The 14637-nt window shown below is 33.4% G+C and overlaps 2 protein-coding genes across 2 annotated transcripts; one reads left to right on the top strand and one right to left on the bottom strand.

The window, feature by feature from the left end:
• Nucleotides 1-1520: 1520 nt before the first annotated feature.
• On the top strand, nucleotides 1521-2679 carry LOC123659534 (mitochondrial carrier homolog 2-like). The gene has a single exon (XM_045594745.1). The coding sequence runs from the start codon at nucleotides 1571-1573 to the stop codon at nucleotides 2456-2458; it is 888 nt and encodes a 295-aa protein (XP_045450701.1). The 5' UTR covers nucleotides 1521-1570; the 3' UTR covers nucleotides 2459-2679.
• Nucleotides 2680-2725: 46 nt separating this feature from the next.
• Nucleotides 2726-10475, bottom strand: LOC123659535 (U3 small nucleolar RNA-associated protein 6 homolog). Its single transcript, XM_045594746.1, has 8 exons — nucleotides 10253-10475; nucleotides 9729-10041; nucleotides 8719-8910; nucleotides 8070-8270; nucleotides 7894-7995; nucleotides 3641-3847; nucleotides 3234-3419; nucleotides 2726-3144 (listed from the first exon to the last, which is right to left on the bottom strand). Exons 1-8 carry the CDS (start codon nucleotides 10342-10344, stop codon nucleotides 2734-2736), a joined length of 1704 nt encoding a protein of 567 aa, XP_045450702.1. The 5' UTR covers nucleotides 10345-10475; the 3' UTR covers nucleotides 2726-2733.
• Nucleotides 10476-14637: the final 4162 nt, after the last annotated feature.

The raw sequence follows: 14637 nt of genomic DNA, 5'->3' as shown, positions 1-14637 counted from the left end.
AGCAGGACGGAATGGATTTTCTGTACAATTACTGTTTTAGTAAAATAAATGGTAAGCTCTAATTTTTCATTAATTTATTTGTAAACCCCCATTAAAAAATGTCACGAGCCGCCTCTGCCTGGCAGCAAGTAATTTAGTAACTTTTCTTGTAATCTCTCTAAGGTATGTCTAACAACACTAACTACAAATAACATTAATAAAAAGTAATGCCTTACAAACAAACCATTTATGTAGTACGAGTAGAAAATCTTGTAAGTATCCTATAATTCGAATTCCCGCTTCTTCTAAACCGTTGTTAATAAAAATATATATAGTTTGAACGTCGTTAAATTGAGCTATTGAAATCTATCGATTTTTTTTTTATTACAAATATCATTATTTATCAGGCTGGGTGGGGTAGGTGTATCTAATTATATTTATCTGTAACTGTTTAGAAGTCGTATCTTATCTATGTTGTGTTTAATCGGCAGCGTTGCAAAAGCTACCGATTTATCAGTAGATCTACCGATTTTTGCCCTTGTCTACCGATATACCGATTTAGCAGTGCTATCTACCGAATTTTTGAAATTTCAACTAATGTAAAATAATTTTCTAAAAAAAAGGTAAAACAATATTCTTAATACGGTAACACTAAAAGAAAACGGTAGCACAAAATCAATGCACGGGGACTTCCCGAAATTCTTCCCACCACGTCGAATATGACCATTCAAATCCGCTGTGTGTTAAAACAAATTGTACTCACACGTCATATAATAGAGTTTATTATTGTCTGGTGAGTACACAAGGGAAAATCCCTGAAAATGACTTTCTTCGGGTTTGTTTCTTGAATTAGGTATAGGACTAGTGATGGATTATTTTTGGATATCGATGGATTAGAATTAGTATTCGGATTCATTATTGACATGGGAAGATTCAATTCGCATTTAACAAATTAAATGTAGTTGCGAAATTTTTTGCAGTGTTAAGCGAATTCATCGCTAATTCATACTTCTTTCGCGGCAACGTGCTATTCTATCGCACCCACGGGAAGTCGGGAATAGTAATAATCTGTTTCATTATTAGCAATTTAGCAGTTGCTGCGAAGAATGAAATTATGCAATTATTATCTTTGATTTGTTTGTATTTATGATGCTTGTATGGACTACTTCTATAATTAATGTTTCTTAGTGATAAAACGTATTGCTTTTAAGTACTTTCTTTTTCTGTAATGTAAAATAATTATAATTATAAATGGAAGAAAGATTTGCACGCCGTCTTAGGTAGATTATATGAGACATTGTAACTAATAACACCTTATGTATTAACTATATTAATGCAAATAAAGAATTTGATTTAATTTAACGGAACAAATTTAAATAAATGAACGCATTATTGACTTAAAATACTTTTGTTTTACTCCGAGTAAAAATCTACCGATTTCTACCGATTTTTCGGAGCCAAATATACCGATTTTTTATTTTACACTTTTGCAACACTGTTAATCGGTACAATGTTGACTCTGTATTTGTTTATGGATCATTCATTTGTCAGTATTTGATTTCGGAAATAGGCTTATCGTAATTTTTATAATATGGACGAAATTGAAAAGGAAAAAATAGCCGCATTGCCTTCACAATTGCTAGTCACAACAATATGCCACCCCATAGAATATGCAAAAGTACTTATTCAACTGGGATACGAGCCTCTAGCGCCGCGGCGATCTACAACTTTGTTCGGTCGCCCTGCTATGATATTACCTAACGTCTTTCAATACATAAAATACATCAAGAAGTCGGATGGATTCTTTGGATGCTACAGAGGTTTATCTGCTAAAGTACTCGGTCTCATCGCGTCCAGCCAGCTTACTTCAAAGGTAATCTATGCCTGCGGCATCGACCTGCCCGAAATCAATGACCCTCCTAACATCGTCACTGACGAGGAACCAAAAATCGAAGATTATTACAAGCTCTGTCGTCGAGATATGGTCATGCACACTGCGTCAGTGATAGTATCTTATCCTTTCCATGTCGTTTCTGTTAGAATGATGGCATCGTTTATTGGTAAAGAGGAAGACTACTGTTCTTTATTTGGCACCATTGCAGCCATTTACCGGGACGACGGTATACTTGGCTTTTTGCATGGTATTATTCCTAAACTGTTGGGAGATTTAACATGTGTGGCGGTAACAGGTATTTTGGCTTACTATGTGAACAAATATTTGGTGAAAACGAAAGATTTACGGTACTACACTGTACCATTGCTCACATTTGTTACAAGTACTGTAACCTATCCACTTGTGGTTGTGTCCACCTGCATGGCTGTTGCTGGTAGCAGCCTTAAAGCGGGCAACCCTCCCCTGATGCCCGTCTATCCCTCTTGGCAATCCTGCTGGAGAGACCTTCTTAGGAACAAGCAACATAAACGTGGCTCATCACTTATCTTTAGGTACTATATAGCTCCAATTGCAGCTATGCAATAAAACCTCATCCTTAATGTACTATTGCATTTATCCATTTGCGTTTATTTGCTAAGTGTTATTCCACATTCACCAAAGTAGAGATTTTTAACCTTCTGTAGAGACTAAATGTGTAAAATGATTACTGTAAATAATTTAGTATAAATGGTGTATCATGTGGATTCGTTTTGCTAGATTGTTGAGAACAGGTGTGGTTATATTTAATAAATATATTTTGTTTGACACTAGTAGTATTATTTATTTATTACATCATGATAATAAAACAAGTAGTATATTAATTATTTTATTTTTGATAAGGCTTGAGCTTTGATAAATTCATCGACTAATTTCTTTTCCAACATTGCTATAGCTCTCCTATGAATAGCGGGAACAGCTTGAGCACCACCATTCTCCTGTTCGAATTTTATATAATCCATCCAAACTTGAATGTTATTTTTACCGTGATGTTGGACGAAGGCCTCATAACATTTCCTGATACATTTGAGTGTTGGTTTAGCTTGAGACATCTCTATCTCTATCATAATCTTATGCACATTAGCTTGTGTGGGCGGAGTTCTGATAAAATCTTCATACGCTTGTCTTGCAGCTTTCAAACCGTTGTGCTCATATATCTTTTGTAAAAGTTTGGGCTTTAATGACATAAGTGCTGCATGATCACATGCTTGGAATTTGGTGAAACAATTTTTTAACTGAAAGAATAATTATATTATTATATTATTTCAAAAATAAAACAACATATCTTACTCTGTTTGCAAAATTATTATACCCTTAAACTTACCACAATATTAGACTCAACATTATCAAGAATAAAGTTCCAAACTTCTGTTAGATCTTCAGACTTTAGTTGCTTCGCAGCATCTTTGAGTATAGATAACATCTTATTTTCATCAGATTTATTAAGCAATAGCTTTTCTTGCCATAAAAGTCTGCAGTGTGAATTCTTTGCCATCGCCTCATCGAGAATCTATAAATTAGCAACATCAATTATTACAAAATAAAATATATCATTATAATAATTTGCTTAAAATAATTTAACTATTTTATTTGTGATAATAATTTATTTTTTATGAAATTATGCAGCTCTAATCAATAAATTCAAATCAATCTAGAACAAATGATGGCATGTAACACTTAAAACTGAAATCATAGATAAGTTATAAAGCACAGAAATATTTATATATGTACCTCAGTGTATTCGTCCTTTGATATTTCATCTTCAAGTTTTAACATTTGAATACCAAACGTATACATTTCTTTTGACAGTAATCCATTTTCATGACCGTAGTACCATGCTCTTTTAACAATGGCAACTTTTTGTAAATCTGTACAAAGTCCTTCTCTTAAACTAAGTGCACCGTGAATGTATTTTGTACAAAGTTTTTCATCTGGAAACTTAGTAATAATAATTTATAATTATTATAGTTCTCTAATGTTTTTCAATGTAAGTCAAAGAATAATCCAATTAAATAAGAATTAATCACTAAAATTTATGTATGTGCATTATTATCAAACAACTGTCATAAAATTGATTAGTTTTTAATAACCTGAAACTAACCCTAATACTAACAGAGTATCTCATGCAATAAAAAAGGAAATTTAACTTCAACTATATTCAATATTAGAACTTTTGAATATATTAAGATAATAATAATAAGTTCAACTGAGGTAGGGCACGGCAGGAATTTCCTGCTCAAAATACGGAGCAGCCTGACTGGGGTAGTACCTCGACCTTACAGAAGATCACAGCAAAATAATACTGTTTTCAAGCAGTATTGTGTTCCTGTTGGTGAGTAAGGTGACCAGAGCTCCTGGGGGGATTGGGGATTGGGTCGGCAACGCGTTTGCGATGCTTCTGGTATTGCAGGTGTCTATAATTCTTCTTCTTCTTCTTCTTCTTGTATAATGGCTTCCGTGAGGATTTGCCAATGTCAGAGTGAGTCTATGATTTTATGTTTAGGGTAAATGCTCTGCTAAGAATATTGGTGTCATGAGAGTACAAGTGTTAAATATTTATACGGTATTAAAGTGGCAGACTTTCACTGTTGAATTACCTAGAACAAACACAAACACAAATTGTTAATTTATTAGATAGACATCACATTACAATTTAATGTTGTTAGTTGATATATACGAACATAAAATATCAATAAAAGAGGTATGTACATACGATAAAATAGATTTGAAATTACAAGGACGGGGAATAGATGGAGGAAGTAAGTCATAGAGAGAAGAATAATTCTTTGGGCAACAGAAAAAGATATGCTCTGGGGTACCTTCGTCGATCCCACATTCACAAAGAGAGTTGTCCCTGATCCTGATCTTTGCAAGAAATACGGGAGTACATGAGTGTCCAAGTCTAAGGCGACATATTGTTGAACAGACAAATTTGCAAGCTTGACGGTATTGGAAAAACCAAGGTCTTGGAGGGATGGAGTCTTGAATTTCAGCATAATATCTGCCACAGGATCTGCTTGACTGAGACCAAAGGTTATTCCATTTAGTCATCATGTGAGACTTTGCAAATGGGATGAGATCCTGGCAATGTACTCTAAATTGACTAAGGATACCAGATATTGTGGCTTCTTTAGCAAAAGCATCTGCACTTTCATTACCTAAAATCCCACTATGTCCAGGAATCCATGCAAGCACAACCCGAATGTTCTGTGAGTGGCATTTAAAAAGTAACTGTCTTATTTTCAGGATGTAAGGAAATTTGTTCTTTGACCGAAATGGGTTTGACACAATAGCTTTAAGAACACTTCTGGAGTCTGACAGTATAATGGACTTATCTAAATGATGTGATTCTATAAAAGAAAGTGCTTCTAAAATAGCTATTGATTCCCCTGTAAAAACTGAAGACATGGCAGGTAATTTGAAGTTTAAAATCACATTTACTTTAGGGATCCAGACGGACACACCAACACAGCTATGAACAGAAAATTTTGATGCATCCGTAAAAATAAGTATCCAGTCCTTAAACTGTTCGTTTATTATTTGATTAAATTGAATGTTAGCAATAGGTGAGCCTTTTTCAATAGAAAAGTTAAGGATAATGTGAGGTGGGAATATAAGAGATTCAAAAGGAGTATCAAAAAGGGGATTAAGTCGGCATTGATATATAGGGCAAGGGAGACTAGTCAGTTTTTGGTAACTAATTAAGAGGCATGGGGGATCTTTGTGCAACCAATAATTAGAGGAAGAGAAGAGTTGGGAAAGAGTATGGAGTTTACTAATAAGTGGGTGATAGTGGGATTGAAAGACTTTAAAAAGGAATCTATCAGATAGGTATTGTCTTCGAAGATGAAGAGGAGGGTCAACACATTCGACTTGGAGAGCATTAACCGGGGAGGATCGCATGGCGCCTATAATGATTCTTAGTGATTTGGACTGGATCTTGTCTAATGACTTTAAAGATAATTTATTACAGGGTTCTAAGAGAAAAGATCCATAGTCTAAATGACTACGGACAAGGGAATTATAAAGTAACTTCTGGGAATAAGGATGGGAGCCCCACCATACTCCTGAGAGGGACCGTAACATATTAATGTTCTTTTCACATTTCTGGTTTATGTGATTAATGTGATGTATACCGGTCATCTTTGAGTCCAGATAAACACCCAGGAATCTTACACTATCTTTAACCGGGAAAACTTGTTGGTTACTAGTTATATTAATGTCAGGAACAAGTCTGGAACGAGAGAAAACCACTACAGTACTTTTGTCAATAGATATAGACAGCCCATGATTACCTAACCAATCATTCAAATAGGCAATGGCAGAGTTAAGTCGAGTAGTGCATTCATTTATGTCTTTGGAAGAAATATATAGTGATAGGTCATCTGCATATTGAAGGACATTGCAAAAACAATTAACTGAGAGGTCTAAGTCGTGAGTATATATACTATAAAGGAGAGGACTCAAAACAGAGCCTTGAGGGAGTCCTTTCCACACCATTCTTGGAGGGAAAGAAGAATGTCTTGTAGATATAATAATAGAGCGGGAAGAAAAATAGTTGTAGATAAAATTTGTCATCCTCACAGGGATACTCAGATTTAGCATTTTCTGCCTGAGCACCGGAAGAAGAACGTTATCATATGCAGATACCACATCAAGAAATACTCCCACAACTGTTTCTTTTTTAGAGAATGCAATGCGTAAGTCTGTCATGAAGATCCCAAGGCTGTCCATAGTACTAAAGCCTTTTCGAAAACCGAATTGAGTTTTGGAAAGGACTCCTCCACTTTCCATGATCCATTCCAATCGGTTTTTAATAAGGTGTTCAAGGATCTTAGCGATAGTGGACGATAATGCTATTGGTCTATAGCCATATGGGTCTGTACTAAGTTTTCCCGGTTTCAAGATAGGCAAAACTATTTGTCTTCGCCATTCATTTGGAGGAACTTCCGATTGATATATATAATTTAAGATATCTAGGCAAAGCTTCTGAGTAGCTGGACCACTCTTGACAATAAAAGAATAAGGAATACCATCCTCACCAGGAGAGGAGTCTGTTAAGGACTGCAAAACCAGTTGAAATTCCTCCATAGAATAGGGGGCATCGAATTGATTTGATGGGATATGATTTGAGGTTATGTATGTTGTACACTCTTCCAATGAAGGGACCGATGGAGGCGCCAACTTTTGCGAGAAGGCATTGATCCAAGTAGATGTGTCATTGGACTGATGGTTATCACTAGCAGAAAGTGTTCCTCTATATCTCCTAATGTTTTTCCAAACAATAGAAGGGTGAGAGGCAGGGGATAAAGTTTCGCAAAAGTGGTACCAGCCACTCTTTTTCTTTTCAGAGAGTAGTCTATTCACTTCAGCTGCCACTCTTTTATAATTTAAATAATTATCTAGACTCATGGAAAGAGAGTATTGTCGCTCTGCATCTTTGCGACGCTTACATGCATTTGAACAATCAGCATCCCACCAAGGAGGGGATGTCCTTTTAAAAGTGCCAGAGCCTTTTAAAGGAATTACCTTTTCAGCACTTTGCAAGAGTGCATTTTTAAAATAATTATATACTAGGTGGACGTTATTTGATTGGACAGGAGGGATATGACTGACTTCATTATCTGTAACAGCTGCAAATTGTGACCAATCTGCTTTGGCCACATTAAATTTCAATCTAGGGGGAATAGGGATAACAGTAGGTCTAGAAGAGAATGATAGTGATATAACAATTGGGAAATGATCGCTGCCAAAAGAATGAGGGAGAATGGTCCACGAGGATAGGGAAGAAAGGGATGCAGAGCAGAATGATAAATCTACAGCACTATTACCATCAGGTGAGCCGTAAGCTTGATTGCCGACCTAGTGACATAAAAAAAAAAGTCGGACAAAAACTGGTTTTTGGTTACGGTCGGATGGTATTTTTGTTTACTAGGATTTTATTGTACATTGTGTGTTTTTTTATTTACATTTATAACACATACCTGTTGCAAAGCCTCTTCATATACAGCTATGTAATTATTGATTTCATCAGGATATTTTGAATCTACATCAACATACTCATTAATTTCTGACCAGTGACAGCCCTAAAAATAAATAAAAATATAAGTTTCAAAATTTTTAAGTATTGAAATAACAAATTTAATAAATAATCACATACCTCCAATTCTTTCACACCTATGTAAGACCACACATCTTTTACTGATCTTCTTTCCCAAATTTCTTTCTTTATAGAATTTGTAATTTCTTTTGCAATCTCATATTTCAGCGCTAAATCGCATAATTTAAATAGAAATCCTACATCCAATATTTTATTTGACCCATTTCTCCACACAATATCTGCTCTTTTAAGATATTTCTCCTTAAAATATATATATTTATACAATTAGTCATTATAGGTATTATGCGTTAATTAATATAATTTTTTTTTAATTTTATCTGAAAGGTGATACTCTTAACTTCATAAAGTCTTTAGCAAAACAAAGTTATGTATGTATACAATAAACGTTAAGATGATAAAATTCTTACATTTAAGCCTGGTTTGATTTCACAATCGACAAATTGTTCAATTTGGAACATGACATGTTAGAAATTGAATTATTTGTGAGCTAATTTTTTTAAATGTAATATAGAAAGACTTTTTTAATACAGAAATGTTTACTCTACATATGTTATTTTTTTAATCTATCTGTTTAAAAAACTAAGTATAGAGTAAACATTTTACAAAATTGTATGTTACGATTGTATAAAAAAAAAAAATAACTGAAAAGAAGATAAATAATTAAACAATTTTACCGTCTTTCACTTACTCTGTCTTCCTCGGCTTCTGCTTTAAAAGCAATCATAAGCTCAATATCAAACAAGTCTAAGTAAAGTATTTCAGATTCAGGATGTCTGTGTATTCCTTTGAGAAGAAAATTCCTAGCATTTTCAAAGTTATTCTGTTCCTTGCTCTCCCATTTGCTGGCCATTTGCCACATCTTAGGTTTATCACCATGAATCTATTGAAAAACATGTTTTTTTAGAAAGTAAATATGCAGATATATAATGGTATTCTAATTAAATATATTTTTATCTATTTATATGACACTAGCGCATTTGTTAATTTTTTTTTTTTCATCTATTAACCCGTGCCTCGGAGAGCACGTTAAACCGTCGGTCCCGGTTGTTATCATGTACACATGATAGCGATCGTTACTTATAGTAGGGAATATATCCGCCAAACCACATTGGAGCAACATGGTGGATTAAGCTCTGATCCTTCTCCTACATGAGGAAAGAGACCTATGCCCAGTAGTGGGATATTACAGGCTGAAGCAAAGCGATAGTAAATATATTTTTCTTACTCTTTTAACACAGAAATAGTAACACTTTTTTACTCTTTCGGGTCTAACCATGAATATTATATTTTTTTTTTGTCTACTAACGTTGTATTACTTGTCGATGTAATTAAAGTCGGTTTTTTCATTTGCTAGCAAACATAATTATTTTCATTAAATTTTGTCTATGGTATTATGATTCAGCCTGTAATATATCACTGCTGAACATAGAAGCTGATGGTGTGGAGGTTTACTAATAATGTGTCTTTAGAAATCAACCATTAGGTAGTTAGCTTTTTCAAATATATTTAAAAATTATGTGCAAATAAGTTCTGGGTGACCGCTAGTGTATATATAAAAAAAAGATTATGTGGTGTCATGGGACACCAGGTAGGAACGAAGTTCCTTTGGAGAGTATAGAAGCAACACAATTTAAAAAATATATGTTAAACTTCGTTCCAAAAAACATGCCTGTAGCATATGTATACATAAAAACTTACCTGTAGCATCTGACCTATGATGGCAGAAATAGCATGATCAAACCCCACACTCTGACAAAACTTTATATACTCAAAGTATATAGCAACATCATTCTGATACCTAAATATAAATTGTTTGAACACTTTATTTAACCTCTTTGTTATTGAAAACTCGATGTCTCTTTTCTTTTCTGTAAGTTTAGCTTGTTTCCTTCTTAAAGAAATATCTTCAAGTAAAGCAAGTTCAAATGCTATGTATTGTACAAAGTCATCTTTCTCTTTAATTCTCCTTTGTATTCTATATTCAAACTCTTTCCGTTTACGTGAAATTTCCCTAAAAATATACAAATTTAAAAACACACGTTTTGTACATTATATGTGTAATTTTATTACACATATAATGTACAAAATGTTGTAAATTTAATAATTGTTATAAATAAAATATAAAAATTGCTAATAAGTAATAGTACAAGTTGTAACAAGCTATTTGGAATTAAAAAAACCAATTTTTTTAATAAAGTTTAATGAAATAACAGTCTACTAACTTTATTTCTTCATCATCGTATAAATTTGTTCGCCGCATCTGTTCTAACTCATTTATCATGCCCTCGATACGTTGGTTGACTTGTTCCGCCATGCTTGATAAATTTTATTTCACAAATTAATAAATAAAAATCAATTAATAGATGTTTTTAATTTAACATGTGATAATACACAACCACAACAGTTGAACGAATATAAACATGTGATACTGAGCTGTCAAAATTGAGGTCTGAGGTTATGCAATATGCACGGTCTTATATACAGGTCTTGCAACGGAGGTTAAGACATTGAGAGAGTAGTAGTTCCAGCCTTCCAGGTGTATAAGACCGTAAGGTTATGTTTATAAAACTTTTATTTTGAATTTTTGATCATGACTCTAAGCTAAACTGCCTAATAATGATTGTAATTTTTTTGGGGATGAGCGAGAAACTTGAACGCGCGCGGTTGTTTTTTCTTGCTACTATTAAAACTACTTTAAATATAGTTCAGAACAGGTGTAAAGTGTATATATTTTGTTATTTAGTTTTGTATTTAGTTTGTTTTTCTTATATTTTTGGTAAGTGTATGTAAATATTTACTTTATAGAATGAACGAACTTCCGGACCCGGGTGGCGGGAATAATTTTAATTCACAATGTATTCCGCAACCAAGCCCATTTCATTACTATAGATTACGATGACTCGAGTATGGAAACTGACCACGCTATGACTAAAAAGCCACTTAAGAGATCTCGTCTTCATAAAATTTGCAAACATTGTAATAAGAATATTAGAAGAAACGCGGGTAACCAAAAAGATTGTTGTCATTGTTCGAAATCTGAGAAATCAGATGAAACTAATAAAAATGAAAATAATAAAGATTTCCCCGTTTCGGTACCACAATCACAGCTCCAACCTGATAACACTGTCTCTAAAAATCCCATAGGCAGTAATATTTATAGTGAAAATGTCGTATCTTCATATTTAGTTCATGTTCAAAAAAATTACAAAAGGTGATAACGATGGAGTGATTTTGCACCCCATCACATTTGGAGACTTCCTTATGAAAAATAAGATATATAATATTACTAGCTGTGCCCGCGGCTTCACCCGCGTTAAAATTAGTGTCACAACGTTTTCCCGGCAAACTTCCAGTGAAACTCTCATCAAAATCGGCTTAGCCGTTCTTTAACCCTTCCTCTTGCCAATGTTGGAGCCCTCTCTCCAATGGTGAAACCGCATGAAAATCTGTTCAGTAGATTTTGAGCGAATCGATCACATACACTTTTGGGGACTTTGTTTTATAATACACTAACTGTTGCCCGCGACTACGTCCGCGTGGTTATGAAGCTATGCATTACTATCAAGATGTTTAACGCAAATTATTTTTTTTTTTATTTCAGTCACTTAAAATGCTTATCTAACTAACTTTTTAAAAGGCACAATTTAGTATAATTTAATAGTTATTTTTATAAAACCTCTCTATATACCACATTTTTAGTTTTATTTTCAGGCTGTATATGTTTCATACAAACTATCAACCCCAATAAACCCCCTCAGCAGTGGAATATCGTAAAATCAGTTCATAGCGGATGTCTGCTAACTATAATCTACCTCCCTGCCAAATTTTGTCTTTGTCCAACCTGGATGGATAAACCATCCAGTGGTTTTTCAGTTCTCGTGATGAGTGAGTTGGTGACCTTTCTCTTATATTTATATATATAGATTACGATGCATTATTTGGACACCTCTTCACCATCTATAGAGCATATATTTTAAATTTCAAGTCTCTTACTTCAAAAACATAAGACTTTCATACAAACTTCCGACCCCCGTTTTATCCCCTTAGGGGTCGATTTTCGTAAAATCAGCTCTTAGCGAATGTCTACGCCCTATAAGGAACCTACCTGCCAAATTTTTAGCTGTTATAGTTTCGGAGGTTTCGTAATGAGTAAGTCAACCTACCATCCCCCGTTTTAACTCCAAAAGAGAGTTGATTTCTAAAGATACATTATTTGGACATCTTCTCATCATCTATAGAGCATACCTTTTAAATTCAATTCTCTTCATTCAAGTCTCTTACTTCAAAAACATAGGACTTTCATACAAACTTCCAACCCCCGCTTTACCCCCTTAGGGATCGAATTTCATAAATTCGTTTTTAGCGGATGTCTGCCCTCTATAATGAGCCTTCCTGCCGAATTTCAAGTTTGTAGCTGTTATAGTTTCGGTGACTTCGTGATGAATGAGTGACCTTTCGCTTTTATATATATGTATAGATGTATAGATTAATGGCAGTTCATTCACTCCAAAATTGAAAAAAAATCAAAAAATATAAGTACGTGTGTGTATAGTGTATACTCCAGATGGTTGGACTCAGATAGTTTGGCTAACTAGAATTAAGCCGCAACCTTTTCCGTAACGTCATTAGGTACAGCACGACGATTTTAAGGATTTTGGAATGACAAACCAATTCCATAGCAAACCTTCAAGTTCTTAAATGATGCCGTTTGGCTGCAATATAGAAAAGAAGTGCCTGATACGATTTTTATGAAAACAAGTTTCGATAAAAATGAATCCTTTAAAGAAATGAATTTGAAAAAAGAAGAGGTAAAGTGATTTCCTATCTGGTTCCTGCGTATTCAGAACGATTTAAAATATCTTCAAAAAAGAAACAAGATCTCATGAATTTATGTACGGATTTATAAATACCGAAGGTACCATAGCTTTTATGCTAATCTTCCTTATTCGAAAACTTCAAGAGACGCTCTTCCAGAGCCTAATGCTGCAGAGGACAGTGAATAACCCTGTTTCAGTTATAAGATTATTCAGAATACAATTTATGTTATTTTGTATAATTTTTCATTACGTTTTTCAATCGCTTCAGCCTGTAATATTCCCACTACTAGGCATAGGCTTTTTCCATCTTTCCCCATGCAGGAAAAGGATCAGAGCTTAATTTTTGGTTAAATGTTGGCGGATATATTCCCTACTATGAGTAACGATCGCTATCAGGTGTGCATGATAACAACCGGGACCGACGGCTTAACGTGCTCTCCGAGGCACGGTGGCGAGACCCACAAAGACTGCACAAACACCCAGACCACACGTTTTTCAATAAAATATATCAAAAAACAATTAATTTTTCATCTTTTTTCAATTTCATTTTAAAATGAGCGAATAAATATTTTTTCAACATATATTTATATTTTATTTTCTAGTCACACAATAAACATTCACTTTCCTAAAATGCCTAATCTAAATATCTACAATTTCCCGCAAAAATTATGAATATTGTTACTGTTGTAGTGCAGTTTGGCTACTTACCATCATTCAGCTCATTTTCTATAGTAAATATTATCCATGGTAAAATAGGCTAATTACCACATAGGCTACTTTAAAAACTAAGGACAGGTTATTCAAATCAAAAGTGACCATGCTAAAGTCACCAATTCGCTTTATTTACATTAATAATAAGAAACGGGTATTTCTTATAACACAAACATCAAGACATTTATTTTTTAATACTAAATCTAAAATTTCAGAAAGATACGTAAAGATTCTGATTTACAAGACCAATTTTAATCTTCTTTTTGCTCTCCTGAAAAAAAGTGGTTTTTGCAGATTGGTTACTTGACCACTGGACCGACGATATACTATCTTTTTATTTTTAATACAAAAGGTATTAAAACAATTAAATATATTAATCTTTTTTTATGTTCCTAAATGATGCAAGTTTACTTTGGTATAGATACTTCCTTAAAATTCCTTTGTTTTCTAAGAAAAATATCGCTTTTAAAATTGTACTTATTTGAAAAATATTGGTAAATTTAAAATTTTAGTACGGATTAACGGAGATTCAAATGGAAAAAAAATGTATTATCTATCAACAAAAACATATTTCATTTTTTATACAGTTTTAAGGTAGGGGGTTATAGAAAAATAGGACTTCAAATTATACATTGCGACCGTTTACCTAGGGAGGCGGCTGATGAAAAGGTTAATAAATTTGTACAAACAATATAAATCATAATTCTGATCTATTATCTTACTACAACAAAGGTTGCTCTATTCTATTTAAAAAATATAAATTACATTATTGCATCCAATACTGAGATTAACGACGTCAAAATATTACAATTTCGCGGATTATTACCGATTTTTGTGAAATGGCTCTTATTCTCTTTTTCTCTTTCTCTATTTTCTCTATTGGATGCTTTAATTTCCAATTTGTAAAAATAACAGGATTAATATTCCTTTTTTATGCTGCAACGCCTATTTTTTTGGTTTATTTTTATTTTTATTACAACTTTAATTAATCAGGTATTTTTGCGATACTTTTAAATAAATGTGAAAGAAAAAAAACTAACACTGTACGAAATTATTTTTATTACAATATTATTATTTAC

The sequence above is a fragment of the Melitaea cinxia genome, chromosome 14, assembly GCF_905220565.1.
Source record: "Melitaea cinxia chromosome 14, ilMelCinx1.1, whole genome shotgun sequence".
NCBI classification, from domain to species: Eukaryota; Metazoa; Arthropoda; class Insecta; order Lepidoptera; family Nymphalidae; genus Melitaea; species Melitaea cinxia.
This window is presented reverse-complemented; position numbering and strand designations above follow the sequence as displayed.

Bases quoted from the DNA above. Each gene is read 5' to 3' on its own strand.
- LOC123659534 (XM_045594745.1), top strand. From the start codon at position 1,571: ATGGACGAAATTGAAAAGGAAAAAATAGCCGCATTGCCTTCACAATTG.
- LOC123659535 (XM_045594746.1), bottom strand. From the start codon at position 10,344: ATGGCGGAACAAGTCAACCAACGTATCGAGGGCATGATAAATGAGTTA. The intron at 8,271-8,718 runs GTAAGTGAAAGA...ATATATTTTAAG, and splicing joins CAGAAGCCGAGGAAGACAGA to GAGAAATATCTTAAAAGAGC. The intron at 3,145-3,233 runs GTAAGTTTAAGG...TTATTCTTTCAG, and splicing joins ATGTTGAGTCTAATATTGTG to TTAAAAAATTGTTTCACCAA.